This window comes from Primulina eburnea, chromosome 8 (genome assembly GCF_022965805.1).
Source record: "Primulina eburnea isolate SZY01 chromosome 8, ASM2296580v1, whole genome shotgun sequence".
NCBI lineage: Eukaryota > Viridiplantae > Streptophyta > Magnoliopsida > Lamiales > Gesneriaceae > Primulina > Primulina eburnea.
The window spans coordinates 7,643,219-7,661,355 of NC_133108.1; the positions used below are offsets into that span (position 1 = coordinate 7,643,219).

The 18,137-nt window shown below is 38.5% G+C and overlaps 2 protein-coding genes across 2 annotated transcripts; one reads left to right on the top strand and one right to left on the bottom strand.

Annotated features, from left to right (window-relative positions):
- The first annotated feature begins 4,143 nt into the window (after window positions 1-4,143).
- Window positions 4,144-5,100, top strand: LOC140838954 (uncharacterized). Its single transcript, XM_073205585.1, has 2 exons — window positions 4,144-4,939; window positions 5,075-5,100. The coding sequence occupies exons 1-2, from the start codon at window positions 4,144-4,146 to the stop codon at window positions 5,098-5,100; spliced, it is 822 nt and encodes a 273-aa protein (XP_073061686.1).
- Window positions 5,101-16,380: 11,280 nt separating this feature from the next.
- LOC140838955 (uncharacterized) lies at window positions 16,381-16,839 on the bottom strand. Its single transcript, XM_073205586.1, has one exon. The coding sequence runs from the start codon at window positions 16,837-16,839 to the stop codon at window positions 16,381-16,383; it is 459 nt and encodes a 152-aa protein (XP_073061687.1).
- Between the last annotated feature and the right edge of the window lie 1,298 nt (window positions 16,840-18,137).

Sequence of the window (18,137 nt, forward strand, 5' to 3'; positions counted from 1 at the left end):
GTATGCATAAAATGATGTGTGTTAACAAAACATTTATTGTGTACATCGATACTCAAATCTCAATGTCATGTATGCCACATCAAATCATCAAATAGGCACATAGACACGTATTCCAGTCCAATCCAATCCATCCAATCATATATCATATAATACAGATACCTGTCGTATGTTACCCGGTCGCAACATACCTCAATTCTTCGTTCCAGTTGATGTAGCCTGAAGATATTGATATAATACTTTATCTACATCAACAACATATGCATTCCAGTCAATAACATACTCCAAAATCAATAATATGAGTTTCAAATATCATTTGAAACTTCAATAATTCATATCAAATCAAAATCATATCATAATTCAATTCCGACTTCGAATATGAGTTTCTTGTCGGTTATTCTACTACATATCAGAAATTCAACTTCAAATACATGCTATTCCAGCACCTTGATATTTATAGCTGCTGGAACTAGAAGAAATTTACCTCAGTCAGAAGCCTTTGACGCGACGATAACAAATATATAATTTGTTTCGCGTTTAGACCGCGTTTTGAAGACGATTCGGACGAAAGAAAATCAGAATCTCTCGTAATCTCTCGAACTCTCTGAATTGCAAATGAAGAAACGAAGAAAGAGAAATTCATTCTTATCCCCATCTCACTCGCGCTCGGGCGGTAGAATTCTCGCACCCGAGCGCGAGACATTCTGCCCCCGGCTTCAACTTACACCGCGCTCGAGCGGTCAAAAATTACCGCTCGGGCGCGGGGTGTTCTGCCCGAATATCAAATTTTCATTCCTTGGCGCTCGGGCGGTCATTTTCTACCGCCCGGGCGCCACACGTTCTGTACAAATATTTATGTTTGTACTAAATTGGCGTCCAGCCTCTCAAATCAATTCGTACAACCTCAATTCATATACAATATTCATTTTCTCAATTCCCTTATCAAAATATACCTCATATATATATAATCACATGACCATTTCATTAATTATCGATAATCAACATAGGATTTATGATAATACGATACATGGTCCTTACAATTATAGTTATCACATAGTTATCGAATTAATATACAACCATCGATGAACCAGTGGTTGCAGATTCGATCGGAATATATGAGATGTAGGGACCGTGCTGTACGTTAATCATAATCGACTGGTTCTTGCAGGCACTATCAGTGATACCTAGGGGATCATGGGGCGATGCTACTAGACGCTCTTACCATGATCCGATGGGTACAATCAGAAATGAGTTCTGACATTCTTGATCAAGGTGTTGATGAAAAGAATTGGGCTAACTAGGGTAAGCCCGAATAAAGGATAATGTCATGAATCACAAAGAGTTGTGAACTCACGGCTAGCTGTATCCCCTGAACCATTGAGGGTCACACAAGTACTGGATTGTTTGTTCCCGTTGAGAGAATAAATTCAAGAAGTTGAATTTATATTATATAGTATATTCAAGGAGTTGAATTTATGATAATTAAATTTTGAGAGAATAAATTCAAGGAGTTGAATTTATAAATTTTGAGAATTTAATTTATTAAACTCAAATGTTGGGTTTATTGAATATTAAATTTTGGAGGTGATAAAAATTCAAGGAATTGAATTTATAATTTTTGTAATAAATTCAAGTGTTGAATTTATAATGTATTTAATTTATTAAGCTCAAAAGTTGAGTTTATTAATTAATAAATTAAAAATTGGTGGGTAGTATGTTTAATGGGCTTGTAGAAGTACAAGTCCAACATAATAAATAACTAAAGTTTTGATGAACTTTGATTAAATTAATTAAACTAGTTGGACTAGCCCAATTAATTAAATCAAGCCCATTAATATTAATTATGTAATTAAGACATTATTTAATTATAAATAATACATGCAAAGCACTAAACCTAGCCCACCACAACATCAAACTTACGTGAGCCTCCACTCAAAAAAAAGAAAGAAAAAATCGGCCACCACAATTTTGAAAAGAAAATATTGAGCCGTTTCTCAATTTTCTCTCCTACGCAAAATCTCTTTCACATTCTCTAGTGCAATTTGAAAGAGAAACATACTATCTAGTCGTGGACGTGATAGGAGGATTTCATCGAAGAAAGTTCGTAGGGAATCAACAAGAACTAATTCGTTTATACCGGATTAGTTGGAGTCCAATGATTTATTCACCCAAAGTTTAATTTTCTAAACATCCTATGAATGTTTTGTTAAATCATACGAGCGCCTAAAGCAACATTATTTTGTATTTCAAAATAAAATAAAAATTTTAAAACTTCCGCTGCGTTTGGGCATGTAGAAAACCAGATCCAATAGTGGTATCAGAGCCATGTTTTCTGAATCGTATGATTTTAAATTATATTGAATAATTTATTTCTAACCACACAAGAAAATTTTCAGAAAAATTGATGCACCATAAAATTATTTTTCGGATTTTCGAAAAAAAAAAAATTTCGCGATCTGCCCGGAACTGTTTCGGGCAGACCGAGCGCAGGGCTGCGTGCGTAGCGCCCTGCGCCAAGATGTGCGCCGCGTGCGCGCGGAGCGGCGCAGCGTGCGGAACGTCCGCACGCTGTCCGCCGCCACCGCACGCTGCGCACGGCGTTGCGCGCACAAGTTGCTGCCACTGCCACTGCCCGAAACGTTCGGGCAGCGGGGGCGACTGCCCGGGATCGTCTCTTGAAGCGTGCTGATTGGTGGGCTTGAATTTTTTGGACTCATGGTGCAATTTTCTGATTTTTAAAACTTTTGCGTAAAATTGATATTTTTGAAAATTTGGTTCAATTTTTATTTTGGAAAATTAATTTTTGAAAATTAATAATTTTCTTATAAAATAAATAATTAGAATATGATTTTAATTATTTATGGTAAAAATGAGTTTTTATAAGAAATCAATTATTATTGATTTAATTTGAAATCAAATAAAGGAGTTTATTTAATTTATTAAACTCTTTAATAATTGTGGTGGTTACTGATATAATTATTAGACGTATGATTTATTTATTAATTAAATTGTTTTATTAAATTGATTTTAATATTTGATATTAAATGCATGAAGGGTGATCGAGAGGCTTGACCAATGTGTTAGGTGTATGTTGGGATATTTTATTGTTTTATTCGTTTTTTTTTAATATTTGATATTATTAAAGTGGGCCTGGTTTATGACATGTTCCCACCCCATGAGATGTATCCCTTATGTGCCATGGCTATTTAAATGTAATATTAGAAATAGTGAGAGATCAAGACTGGAAGATGGTGGAGCCGATGAACGAGATGAAGACATGTAAAATATTGGAAGCTCTTGTAATAGTTGCATTTGCATCCCTGCATTCACCTAGGTTTGGACCTGGATCCATGTATGGCTCACATGGATCTAATAGTGTTGGCGATCGATCATCCTTATTTATTGTTGAATGTCATATTATGATATATGTGATATATAGTAGTATGCATGTATGTATATTATTATATAATATAGTTGTATGAATCCGGCAAACATACAAACTCATGGCACGCGATTTTTTAAATTAAAATGATGAGACAATTTAAAATTAGAATCCCTCATTTTGAATATGATTCAAAATTTATATCAAATCGAAAAAGTAAAAATTAAAAGAGTTTAATTTTTCCTTGCCTTCCATCAACCGTGGTTGCATGTTGATCGCTACCCGCGGACAGTGTTTGGCTCATATTATTGGGGAGGTCTGTACGTCGGAAAGCTGTGACTTCCACCGGACATATGATGTAAATTGAGTGGAACTCCCATGACTTCGGCTCATATTATTGGGGGAACTCACGGCGACCGTCCACTACAATTCAAAATTGATGGGTTGGTTTGACACGTGAAAATAAACGTCATATTATTAGGTCCTTGTTAAACGTGAGGCAAAACACGCGGAGGTTGCATAGGGATACAATTGGACTATACCTTTTAGAAATTATAATTGACTGATATTATTCGGGATTATAATTGGCTAATTGGACTATGCGTGTCTACTAAGGAAATACGATTTCCCTTTTTCATCAAAAGGTGGTGAAAATGTCAAAATAATGGGAGGGTAATTTATAAAATGAAATCCATATTTTATATCTTAGAATTGTTTTAAAATTATCAGTAACCTTTATCTGTTTTATTTTCAGTATATTTACGATGTCTACTCGTAACCCGCTTACAATCATTCTCAATCAAAACAAATTGACTGGCCCTAACTATCATGACTGGTTTCGAAACTTAAAGATTGTTCTGAACCTCGAAAGGATTGCGTATGTGCTTGATAAGAAGCCACTTAAGGAGGCGGCTCCTAATATCAGTGGGACTGAATTAGCTAAACTTGAGAAACATTGGGATCATGATCTCCAAGCTAAGAGCTACATGTTGGCTTCTATGTCGAATGAACTTCAGAGGAGGTTCGAGGAGGCTGTGAATGCTGCTGACATTCACCTTCATCTGAAAGAATTGTATGTTGTACAAACTCGTTCAGAAAGACATGCGACTGTTAAAGAAATCATGACTACACGCTTGCGAGAGGGGACTTCGGTCCATGAGCATGGTGTTAGGATGATTGGACTCATTGAGAAGTTGGTGGGACTCGACTTGGTTATTCCTAGTGAGCTCTCGACTGATATTCTCTTACTATCTTTTCCTGCCTCGTTCGATGAATTTGTGGTTAATTTTAATATGAACAAGCTTGAGGCCACCCTTGAAGAGTTAGTCAATATGCTCACTAATTATGAGGCCACAATTAAAAAAGAAAAGCATGTTCTTCTAGTGGGTTCTTCGTATGGTACGAAAAAGGGAGCCCCGAATAAAGGCAAGAAGAGTTCTGCCCCTCCAAAGAAGAACAAGCCCAACAAAAAGCCATACAAGAAAACAAATCTGGGGCCCACAAAGCCTGACAAGTCAGAGCATGTCTGTTTCCACTGCAAAAAGCCTGGACATTGGAGGCGTAATTGCGAGGAGTATCTTGCCCAGAAACGTTCTAGCCATGGTATGTTTTTTTATTGAATTTAATGTTTCTATTAATTCCTCTTCTTGGGTATTGGATACCGGATGTGGTTCTCATCTATGCAATGATTTTCAGGTGATGGGAAGAAGCAGGAGGCTTAGAGATGATGAGACCTTTCTAAGACTAGGAAATGGAGCAAGAGTTGCTTCCACTGCCATTGGAGACATTACTTTAATTTTGGACAATACTTTTAAGTTTTTTTTGAGAGACGTTTTATTTGTTACTGAATTGGTTAAAAACATTATTTCTATTTCTATGCTTGTTAGGGATGGTTATTCTTGTGTTTTTGCTAAAAGTGTTTGCAATTTATACAAGAATTAATGTTTGATTGGAACTGGAGAATTAACAAACGATCTCTATAACTTAAAATTAAAAGATATTCCGTTAAACAATGTCCAAGCGCATACAAAAAGAACAACAAACAAAAAGAAAAATAGAAGATCCAAATCCTGCACAAATATGGCACGCTAGACTAAGTCATATTTCTCAAAGAAGGATGCACAAGCTAGTGGGAAAAGGCATGTTTGACTTGTCAGACATAAATTCTCTACCAACTTGTGAGTCCTGTCTAAAAGGAAAAATGACTAAAACTCCATTCAATGGAAACGTGGAACATGCGCATGATCTACTTGATTTGATCCACACGGATGTTTGTGGCCCGCTAAGTGTTAGCACAAAATTTGGGCATTCCTACTTCATTACCTTTACTGATGACCATTCGAGATATGAGTACGTTTATTTGATGAAACACAAATCTGAAGCATTTGAAAAATTCAAAGAATTCAGATATGAAGTAGAAAATCAGCTAGAAAGAAGTATTAAGACACTTCGATCTGATCGGGGTGGAGAATACTTAAGTGCTGAATTTTTGGGTTATCTAAAAGAGAATGGGATTCTCTCACGGTGGACTCCACCAGCAACACCACAATTGAATGGTGTTTCTGAACATCGAAATCGAACCTTGATGGACATGGTTCGATCTATGATGGGGTTCACTGAATTGCCTATATTGTTTGGGCTTTGCGCTTGAAACTGCGGCAATGTTGTTGAATAATGTTCATACAAAAGCAGTGGATAAAACATCATATGAGATATGGATGGGAAAAACTCCCAAATATTCTACATGAGAATATGGGGATGTCCTGCTTATGTGAAGCAGATAGTGGGAGACAAATTGGATAGTAGATCCACTTTGTGCTACTTTGTAGGATATCCAAAGAATTCTATTGGATATTATTTCTATCATCCCAATGAAGCAAAAGTGTTTGTTTCAAGAAATGCCACCTTTTTGGAAAAATAATTTCTATTAGATAGAAAAGGCAAGATGATAGAACTTGAAGAACAACTTTAGAAGTTGAACCTAATCCCCAAGAACCAGAAGGTCTGATAGGGTTATTAGACCACCTGCAAGATATACGCTTCTTCATGAACAAGGCCATGATGAGTCTTGTGTTTTGGATGTGATCCAATGAATTTCAAAGAAGCATTATCTGATACTGATTCAACCAAATGGCTTGAATCCATGCAGTCAGAAATGGACTCTATATATTCAAACCAAGTCTGGACATTAGTGGATCCACCTGAGAGAATCGTTCCCATAAGATGCAAATGGATTTACAAAAGAAAGCTTGGGGCGGATGGTAAGGTAGCGACCTTCAAAGCAAGACTGTTTGCAAAAGGATATACTCAAAGGCAAGGAGTTGACTATGAGGAAACTTTTTCACCAGTTGCTATGTTTAAGTCCATTAGAATACTACTAGCCATAGCAGCATGGTATGACTATGAGATATGGCAAATGGATGTAACGACTGTATCCGTCAATGGAGACATCAAAGAAGAAATTTATATGTCTCAACCCGAGGGATACACATCAGTAGGAAGTGAGCATAAGGTATGCAAACTTCAGAGATCAATATATGGTCTCAAGCAAACATCAAGGAGTTGGAACCTCAGATATGATAGCACTATCAAAGATTTTGGTTTTGCAAAGAATCCTGAGGAACCATGTGTATACAAGAAAGTTAGTAAGAGTGCAGTGACATTCCTAGTACTTTATGTTGATGATATCTTGCTCATTGGGAATGATGTAGGATTACTGCAATCAACTAAAGTATGGTTAGCCAGTAAATTCTCCATGAAGGACATGGGTGAAGCATCCTATGTATTGGGAATACAGATCTATAGAGATAGATCAAAAATGATGTTGGGGCCCACCAAAGCCACATATATCGATACCATTATAAAACGATTATCTGTGGAAGAGTCCAAGAGATGATACTTACCAATGTGTCATGGTATTACTCTATCTAAAGCTATGTGTCCCAAAACTGATGAAGAGATAGAGATGATGACATGAATTCCATATGCGTCAGCCATTGGTAGTATCATGTATGGTATGATATCGACACATCTTGACATGGCTTATGCTTTGAGTGTTACAAGCAGATATCAGGCGAACCCTGGTCCAATGCATTGGAAGGCCGTGAAAGACATTCTTAAGTACTTGAGAAGGACTAAGAACTTGTTCATGGTCTATGGGGGTGGAGAATTAAAATTGGAAGGCTACACTGATTCTAGCTTCCAATGTGATGTAGATGATTCGAATCGACCTCTGGTTTTGTATTCATGCTTAATGGTGCGGCTGTCTCTTGGAAAAGTTCCAAGCAAGACACTGTTGCGGACTCCACCACTGAAGCTGAGTACATTGCTGCATCTGCTGCAGCCAAAGAGGCAGTTTGGATGAGGAATTTTGTCCAAGAGTTGGGCGTGATTCCTAATGGAGTTGATCCAGTCCCGGTGTACTGCGACTACACTGGTGCCGTTACGCAAGCAAAGGAACCAAGGTCTCATCAGCGATCCAAACATGTACTGAGAAAATTCCACATCATTTGGGAGATTTTGGGAAGGGGAGACATATCAGTCGAAAGAGTCCCCTCTGTAGATAATGTTGCCGATCCACTTACGAAGCCCTTGCCAGGACCATTGTTTGAGAAGGATCGCGAAGCAATGTGATTAACGTTTATGGGTAGTTGGCTCTAGGGCAAGTGGGAGATTGTTAGAGTAGATGCCCTACAAGTCAACTGTTGACTAGGGATTTTATTGACTCAAGTGTAATAAACAATCTTTATTTTAATATAATTCATTATTTCATGTTTTGTTATTTCTTTATCTGTATACCCATGTTATCAAACATAGATGACCTTGATTATACTTTAATACAAATGAATCGTAATTCGATGTTGAAACTCGTTTGTAAATACTGTATGATCTAAATTCGTTCCTAGTCGATTCAGTCGCCTAAAACATGGATAAAGGTCGCTTGAGCTCGAGACTAGCATATGTGATGTTGTGTACTGCGTTTCTTAGTAAGGGCATAGAGATGTCGAAACATGCAGAAGGGTAATCATATGATGATTATACCGAACAACCCTCCCTCGGACTTTCCAAGTGGTTATCATTCATCGAGAGGATAAGTCCGTGTTTATGATTGTACACCATTAGTCCTTACGACCCGGGACAACACTGAGGCTCTATATGCTAGGGCTGTGCTTTGACTCGTTTACCGGCTCCAGGAGAGTCATCAGGTGGCGAGGTTGGGTACAGTTGCGGCACATATAGAAGCCAGTGCATTGTAGTCGGGGATTCACCGCTCACCTACATGTGTGGATATCCTATGTGATCTGATGAAATAATAGTGCATAGAATCTCTGGCCAGAGTACGAGATGTACGTTGGAGAAGGAGTTCTCCAAATAGTACACGCGATGCCACTATTATAGTTATCACATAGTTATCGAATTAATATGCAACCCTCGATGAACCAGTGGTTGCAGATTCGATCGAGATATATGAGATGAAGGGACCGTACTGTACTTTAATCATAATCGACTGGTTCTTGCAGGCACTATCAGTGATACCTAGGGGATCATGAGACGATGCTACTAGACGATGTTACCATGACCCGATGGGTACAATGAGAAATGAGTTCTGACATTCTTGTTCAAGGTGTTGACGAAAGGAATGGGACTAACTAGGGTAAGCCAAATAAAGGATTATGTCCTGAATCACAAAGAGTTGTGAACCCACGGCTAGCTGTAACCCTGAACCATTGAGGGTCACACAAGTACTGGATTGTTTGTTCCCGTTGAGAGAATAAATTCAAGAAGTTGAATTTATATTATATAGTATATTCAAGGAAGTGAAATTAATATAATTAAATTTTGAGATAATAAATTCAAGGAGTTGAATTTATAAATTTTGAGAATTTAATTTATTAAACTCAAATGTTGGGTTTATTGAATATTAAATTTTGGAGGTGATAAAAATTCAAGGAATTGAATTTATAATTTTTATAATAAATTCAAGTGTTGAATTTATAATGTATTTAATTTATTAAGCTCAAAAGTTGAGTTTATTAATTAATAAATTAAAAATTGATGAATAGTATGTTTAATGGGCTTGTAGGAGTACAAGTCCAACATAATAAATAATTAAAGTTTTGATGGGCTTTGATTAAATTAATTAAACTAGTTGGACTAACACAATTAATTAAATCAAGCCTATTAATGTTAATTATGTAATTAAGATATTATTTAATTATAAATAATACATGCAAAGCACTAAACCTAGCCCACCACAACATCAAACTTACATGAGCCTCCACTCAAAAAAAAAAAGAAAAAATCGGCCACCACAATTTTGAAAAGAAAATATTGAGCCGTCTCTCAATTTTCTCTCCTACGCAAAATCTCTTTCTCATTCTCTAGTGCAATTTGAAAGAGGAACATACTATCTAGTCGTGGACTTGATAGGAGGATTTCATCGAAGAAAGTTCGTAGGGAATCAACAAGAGCTAATTCGTTTATACCGGATTAGTTGGAGTCCAATGATTTATTCACCAAAGATATAATTTTCTAAACATTCTATGAATGTTTTGTTAATTCATACGAGCGCCTAAAGCAACATTATTTTGTTTTTCAAAATAAAATAAAAATTTAAAAACATCCGCTGCGTTTGGGCGTGTAGAAAACTAGATCCAACAAAAACGACTTTTCTTGAAGCCTGTGGTCACAATCTGATATAAAAAAAAAGGACTGCAGATTATTCATGCAAATTATTAGTTTTACTTCGTGTTTCATGCATAAGATATTTTGGTTTTATACAACACAATCATCTTAGCAAGAAAAAAATTCAATTTTTAGCTTTCCTAAACTTTCAAGTGTTAAAATAAGTAGAACACGTACGTAATAAATTTAAAACATATATATATATAGCAATTGATATGTATGCACAATAATAAATTATTCAATTTTGTTCTGTTCTTAAACATAACAGTAAATTATGATAAAATATTGTTATGTTTATAAAAGATCAATTTTTTATATTAAAAGTACATAAACAGAAAGATGAAGATATGCTCATAACATTAGAGTCATGTCATTATCATATCAGTGCTGCATTGATGGCACGTTAGAAAATAACAAAAATTGCAACCAAAACAAAAACAACTGATTAAAATCAAAATTTAATAACATAAATAACCAAAATCACAAAAAAATAAATGTAGACGACTAGCAGTTTTCTTTTAACAATATGAGGCATTAGACATAATCATGGGAATTTGGCGACAAGGGAAATAGAAAATTATGATTTTGATTATATATGCTTGACTATTGTCATTTTGGTATTATATATTTCAAAATTTGGTTGTAATAATATATATGTTTTAAAATTTTGACGGTTTTAGTATTTATTTTTTTATAATTTTAATCATTTTTTTCCGAAAAAGCACTGTGTGTTTCAACGCCACACCGGTGCCATCTCTATCTTATGTTGGTTTATGCAGTAATTAAATCATTAAAATTGCAAAGAAAAAAAATAAATAATACGAGGAACGAGTGTATATAGTAATGATTTTGTCAGAAAATGAGGAAGAAATTTTTGCCCAGAAAATAAGTGAGGAACTTGAGAAAAATAACAATGAACCCACAGAACGATCCCTTAACAAGAAACATAAGACTTCGACAGTTCGACCAATTAATTTATTGAACTGAAAACGTTTACTGAATATTACGAATTCTCCTTCTTTATGTCTCTAGTTCTACTTATTATTAACTTGTAGGAACTCGACTCCGCCTGGAATTTCAAGTTTTGGAAGAAAATGCTAGTGAGAAAAAACGACAATAGGCAGGAAATGAAATTAATGTGGTTGAGTTGGAGGATGTGATTGATATATAAAAATAAGCCGGACGATCGACGATGATCTTCAGTCTCAAAATTAAAGTTACAATACACCGGACGAGCGACGATGATCTTCAGTCTCAAAATCAAAGTTACAATACCTCAAACTAAAGTGATCAAAATTAAATTTTCTAGTATGGTTCTTTATTTTGGTCTCTATATATCACGTGGTGCCTGAATCAGTTAAATATTTGGAAGATTACTGATCAAACATTAATAATCCCTCACTTTTAGCAGTGGATTTATTATTATTATTAGTAGTTTTACTATTATTTCGAAATGATTTTTTCATATGATCGGAATTATTTCTCATATTTCATGTTCACATCAGAATCACATTCTTTTTTTTAATAAGAACTAATATTCATAAAATTTTATTTTTATAGTGATTATATTTCAGGTTGCCAACCAGCCCACTTGATACAAAATGAATGAAGACTGCCTTTCTAGTAAAGATCATCCATAGACTTAAAACTCATGTATTGTCCCAAGGGCAGCCCAAAATTAAAGGCCCAATAAATGAAATGGGCCCAAGAGATTGGTGTACACGTGTCAGCACCCCAGAGGCTGAGACCAGGAAATTGGACAAATGAGTATACATAGAAATTGGATAATGATAGAGATAGAGATGGGTGGGAGAAGAAGGTATGATTGCTGGGTAACATGGGCTTCTCAAAATTTGGGGGACAGCAATTTATTTGTATTCAAACGAGATGGGACTTTGTAATAAATATAAATAATAAATAAATTTGTTAAATCGAAGGAGACAATGGTTTCGTGATGGTGTCAAGTCCCCCAACAACAACCCCCCCCCCCCCCCCCCCCCCCCCCCATGTTTTCTGGTTTTTTTTCTTGTGTGTTCTTTTTTCCGTCTTAATCTTTTAATCATGTTTATGGCCGATTTGAATATTTGTGTACTTCATGTCATTGTAGCAATACTCCTCGTCCATAATGCGAAAGATATGATATCAGTTGTGATACTCACGGGAAATTTAGGGTTTAATTCCAGTAAGTGTCAAGTGTCACCAGTCCAGACCTATGTTTCGAAATTATATTGAGTCTGAAATCAAGAATAAGACCGTTAGAAGGGGGCCGGCCAAGAAGGTGTCCTGGCGTAGTCTCTCCGACGCTCAAGACAGAGACTGAGGATATAAGTGTCGAGCAGCTAACGATACAACTAAAAAATATAGTGAATGAATGAATCATACGCTAAAACCTGATATTTATAGGAGGAAAGACATGAGCTTATCTTCCATTTGGGCTAACGGATGAGTCATGAATAATGTGTTCATCCATGAGGTATCAAGTTGATTACACTTTTTTACTTCATTCAATGTTTAACTTGAAAAAACAAAATAGAGTTATACATGATTATGTTATATTATTATCGACTTTAAAATGAAACTTGATGCAAGGTGTTGACGGAATGTAATCGAATAATAGTTTAGCCCACCAAAAAAGATTTGGGGATAGAGACCTGATGGATATATACATTGATATTTTCCAGGTCTATTTCTTGTTTTTGTCAATTATTTCATACGTAAAGGCTATTTATTTACAGCAGTAATCACTACAACCCGAGCCAACCATGTGATTGGGGCAATAATAATTGCACAGTTCATTTAAATTAGACAATGTTTATCCATATTTTATCCAAACCGAGCAAGAATTCTTTTTATCACTAAAATAGTTTAGTTGATTGCGAGTCATATTAATAAAGTTGTAACAAAGGTGGACATGGGAATCAGAAGTCTAGCCAATTTTGACTTATTTAAATTACTAATCATCGCAGTTAGGTCTCTAAGCATCTTACACAAGCCGCCGCGACTTGTGTTTTATTAAATTCGGAGCACACCCTAAAAATTCCATTTAAAAAAAGGCGTGTTACAAAATAAAAGCGTAATTAATTAATATATTAAAAAACGAAATTTTTGAAATGTTCATGTCTCTTGTGAGATGATCTTACAGATGTTTATTTATAGGACAAGTCAATCCTACCTATATTTACAATAAAAGTAATATATTTTAATGAATACCTCAAATAGAATATTTGTATCACAAAATTGACATGTAAGATCGTTTCGCATAAATTTTTGTGCTAATATAATTATAAAAAGAATATATATGAATATTAGATTAGATCTTCACATGGGTAGACAATAAGCGCCAGCTGTTTTTAATAAGAAAACAATACTTTATAAGATTAAGTAAATTACATTGTTAATGATATGAAGATTTGAGATATTTGGCTTAGCTTGTGGGATTTAATCACTTTTTTAACTGAAATAAAAAAAAAAATAGTAAATGGGTAGCTAAAGATGTGATCCATGTTCTCATTTTGAGCACGTGATTTCATTTTCATTTGACGAATTTGAATATCAAACCCAAATTCGATTAGTTTTTTTTTAAAAAAAAATAGATTAATTTGGTTACACGAACTATTTAAATAAAATTAAAATAAATTAAATATGATGGTTTGTTTCACCCTTAATATGATATCTCAATATAAATTAGATTAGCGAGATTACCAAATTTTGTCAAGAAAATTTTTAGTTATCCTAAACGATATTTGGACAGTGGACACTGACATTCAATTGCAAAACATTTTACAGTTGGACTCCAATTAGGTACTGATAAGGGAGGAGAATTTATTCGATCCTAATGTGGGAAACGATTTGTTTTGGAACACACATGTAAATTGCAAAACATCAGAGTTTGACTCCATTAAAAATTCTGATAAGGGATAAGGATTTATTCGATTCTATCTTGGAAATCACAAGGGTGTTATCTTAAACGATATCTATCCTAAACGATATCTTGAAACTCGCAAGTGTAAGGGCGTGCATTTTTCTTTTGCCGTTCTCGTCAGTCTCCAAAAATTTGGAAGCAAATCAAATCGCAATCTTAGTATGGAGGGAAAGATATCAAAGCCACGCACCCCTGCCGCACGCCTCACGCAAGTCCAAGCCACGAGCTCGCCCACTCCTGCCCACACGCTCGCCCGCTCCCCCTGCCGCGCACCCCAGCAGCGCGCTCCCTTCGCCAAGCAGCACGCCCCTGCCACGAGCTCGCCCCTCACTAGCCGCCTAGACGCTCGCCCACTCCTGCCCACACGCTCGCCCCTCGCCCTGCCGCGCACCCCAGCCGTGCGCGCCCTTCGCCAAGCAGCGCGCCCCTCGCCGAGCTCGCCCCTCACTAGCCGCCCAGACGCTCGCCCACTCCTGCCCACACGCTCGCCCCTCGCCCGCTCGTCCCTCCGCGCACACACGCTCGCCCACTCCTGCCCACATGCTCGCCCCTCGCCCGCTCGCCCCTCCGCGCACACACGCTCGCCCGCTCCTGCCCACACTCTCGCCCATCCCCGCCCGTACGCTCGCTCAAGCGCCACGCTCGCCCGTCCCCGCCTGCACGCTCGCCCGAGCGCCTCGCACGAGCGTGCACCGTACTTGCTCATCTCCGGCTCATCCTTGCGACTTTTTGCGATGTTTATATTTGTTTATTTCCTTTTACGCACTCTTGACATGTACGAACTCGTTTTATTTATGCAACATTTTGCATTTGAATTTACTGCTTCTCACGAGTTTGTCTCTGATATTATTAATCTGCTGGGGCAAATAAAATCCTCACCATCTAACTTTTCTGTTAGGTGATACCTTAGCAGGAAAATAAAAATCAACGCCATCACCCTCTAACTCCTTTGCTAGGTTATACCTTAGCAAGAAAATAGAAATTCACCACCTCTTCCCTCTAATTCCTCTGCTAAGTGACGCTTTAGCAGGAAAATAAAATTTTCTCCGGCCCTCTGCTCCTCTACTAGGCGATGCCTTAGCAGGAAAATAAAGATTCTCCACCCTCACCTTCTAACTCCTCTGCTAGGCGACGCTCTAGCAGGAAAATAAAATTTCTCTCCTCTCCAACTCTGCTCCTCTGCTAGGCGATGCCTTAGCAGGAAAATAAAATTTTATCACCCCGTCACCCTCTAACTCCTCTGCTAGACGAGGCCTTAGCAAGAAAATAAAAATTTCAGCTCGTCACTCTCTAGCTCCTCTGCTAGGCGACGCCTTAGCAGAAAAATAAAGATTCAACGTATCCACCCTCTAACTCCTCTGGTAGGTGATACCTTAGCAGAAAAATAAAGATTCAACGTCTACACCCTCTAACTCCTCTGCTAGGTGATACCTTAGCAGGAAAATAAAGATTCAACACCTCCACCCTCTAACTCCTCTGCTAAGCCGGGCCTTAGCAGGAAAATAAAGATTCAAAACCTCCACCCTCTAACTCCTCTGCTAAGCCGGGCCTTAGCAGGAAAATAAAAATTCATCACTCCCATTCTCTAACTCCTCTGCTAAGCCGGGTCTTAGCAGGAAAATAAAAATTCTTCACCCTCACCCTCTAACTCCTCTGCTAGGCGACGCCTTAGTAGGAAAATAAAGATTCATCCTCATCACCCTCTAACTCCTCTGCTAGGTGATACCTTAGCAGGAAAATGAAAATTCAACGCCCCCACCCTCTAACTCCTCTGCTAGGTCGGGCCTTAGCAGGAAAATAAAAATTCACCACTCCCACGCTCTAACTCCTCTGCTAAACCGGGTCTTAGCAGGAAAATAAAAATTCTTCACCCTCACCCTCTAACTCCTCTGCTAGGCGACGCCTTACCAGGAAAATAAAGATTCACCCTCATCACCTTCTAACTCCTCTGCTAGGTGATACCTTAGCAGGAAAATGAAATTTAATTCCGCTCATCCACTCTTGCTTCTCTGCTAGGAGAGTTGCCTATGACAGGAAAATAACCATTTACAACGCCCCCAACCTCTAACTCCTCTGCCTAGGCGATGTCATAGCCAGGAAAATAAAAAATTCAACTGATACTATAAGAAAAATTCAGAAATAAAAATACAGAAAAATTCAAGTCAAGATAAATATTCTCTGAGGTGGTAAGCGTTCCCGAGCCTCTTCGAGTCTTGCCATGTGCTTTCTCCAACTTTTATGCTCCTCTTATACGTCCTTGGGACAAAAGTTCACTCACTTCTTCCTCTCTTAATCATGTGGACCTCTACACGCGCTCTTTCCCTCTTCTTTCACTATCCCCTCATAACACCGACGCACGACCCTCTTGATCCCGGAAAAAATCCAACCTCCTTCCCTACAGGAAAACTTCAACTTCTGATGATACGTGAGCTACTACTCTGAAATCCTTTAGGGCTGGTCGCCCCAGAATTCCATTGTAAGCAGATGGGGTGTCCACCACAGTAAATGTTGTCATTTTTGTTACCCGCCGAGGATCATGTCCCAAAGATAGAGGAAGGACAATCTGGCCGAGCGGCGGGATGGCATGTCCTACAAATCCATATAGAGGAGTAGAGATTGGCTCGAACTCAAATCCCTCTACCTTCATCTTATCCAAAGTGCTCTTGAATAGGATATTAACAGAGCTTCCATTATCAATAAAGATTCGTGCCACATCGTAATTGGAAACGGTGGCCATTACCACCAAGGCATCGTTATGAGGAGCCACAATGCCTCGGAGGTCATCCGGTCCAAAACTGATGACAGGATCCTGGGGTAAGTCCGCACCCCTAGATATTTCAAAATTCTCCAACATTCTCCCATGTGCCTTCCGAGCTCGCCCAGAGTCTCCATCAGTAGCACCCCCTCGAGATCATATAAATCATTCCTCTCGTAGGATGGTTATCATCATTCATTCCCCTCCTCAGTTCGACGGGCTCCTGAGGGACATCTTGACATCGACCTTCCCTTCTCTGCTCCCCGATCCTCTGATTTATCCATGGAGGGCCTTGACCACGCCTAGGGGGCGAGCGAGACATTTGTCGACTCCTGGATGAGGATCATTCTCGTCTATCCCGTGAAGGCAATCTAGCACTGCACCCAACCCTTCGCGACTTCTCCCACCTCCCTGCGGGCTCCCTCACCTCTATCACCTCGTCCCGACTCCTATCCAGAGGAACATGGGATGAGAATTGTCTTCTACTACTAGTTTTGTCTTCCTCTCTTTCCCCCGCACCCCTCTTCCTTCCTCCTTTCTCCGCTCCCTCAACTCTACTTCCTCCGGGCCGATTCTCCATCCTTCTGTACCGTTGGGCATCTTCCAAGTTTACATATTTCTCAGCTCGAGCCAACAGATCATCATAGCTCAACGGAGGCTTCTTGACCAGCGACTTGAAAAACTCCCCTCCCCTCAGTCCTTGTGTGAAGGCACTTATCATGATGTCAGGGGTAGCCGCTAGTATTTCCAGCGCTGCACTGTTGAAACGCTGGACAAATTCTCGCAAAGTTTCATTCTCTTGCTGTTTCATCACGAACATGCTCAAATAATTTTTCTGGTGCCTCTTGCTGCTAGCAAATCGGTGCAAGAAGGCAGCTGAGAAGTCCTCAAAAGAACGTATAGAGCTGGGCTGCAAAGTGTTAAACCACTGCTGGGCTGACCTCACCAACGTGCCCAGAAACACCTTGCACCTAACTCCATCCGAATATTGGTGCAACAGAGCCGCATTCTCAAACCTCCCAAGTGTTCCTCAGGGTCAGTATGTCCATCGTACTCTCCCACATTCGACTGTCGAAAATTTGGAGGAAGTCTTTCTTCTAAAATGGCTAGGACTTCCTCTCTTGGGTGTCGGCGCTCTGCTCCCCAACTGCTCCAGGGTTAAGTTCCCCACATTCTCATTGGGACGGGGTTGCTCGACCCTTGTCTCGTGAAAGGGTTGCTCGGCTCTCGTCTCTTGACGAGGTTGTTCATGTCTCGTCTCAAGATTCGGTTGTTCCTGTCTCGTCTCACATGAGATTGTCCAGGTCCCCTCTGAGGACGCGATGATGCTGAGGTAGCTCTTCTACTCCCTCTCTTGCCTACCATCTCTACGTCTCAACTCAAGTTTTCCCACATAC

Bases quoted from the DNA above. Each gene is read 5' to 3' on its own strand.
- LOC140838954 (XM_073205585.1), top strand. From the start codon at position 4,144: ATGTCTACTCGTAACCCGCTTACAATCATTCTCAATCAAAACAAATTG. The intron at 4,940-5,074 runs GTAATTGCGAGG...AATGATTTTCAG, and splicing joins AAAGCCTGGACATTGGAGGC to GTGATGGGAAGAAGCAGGAG.
- LOC140838955 (XM_073205586.1), bottom strand. From the start codon at position 16,839: ATGTTGGAGAATTTTGAAATATCTAGGGGTGCGGACTTACCCCAGGAT.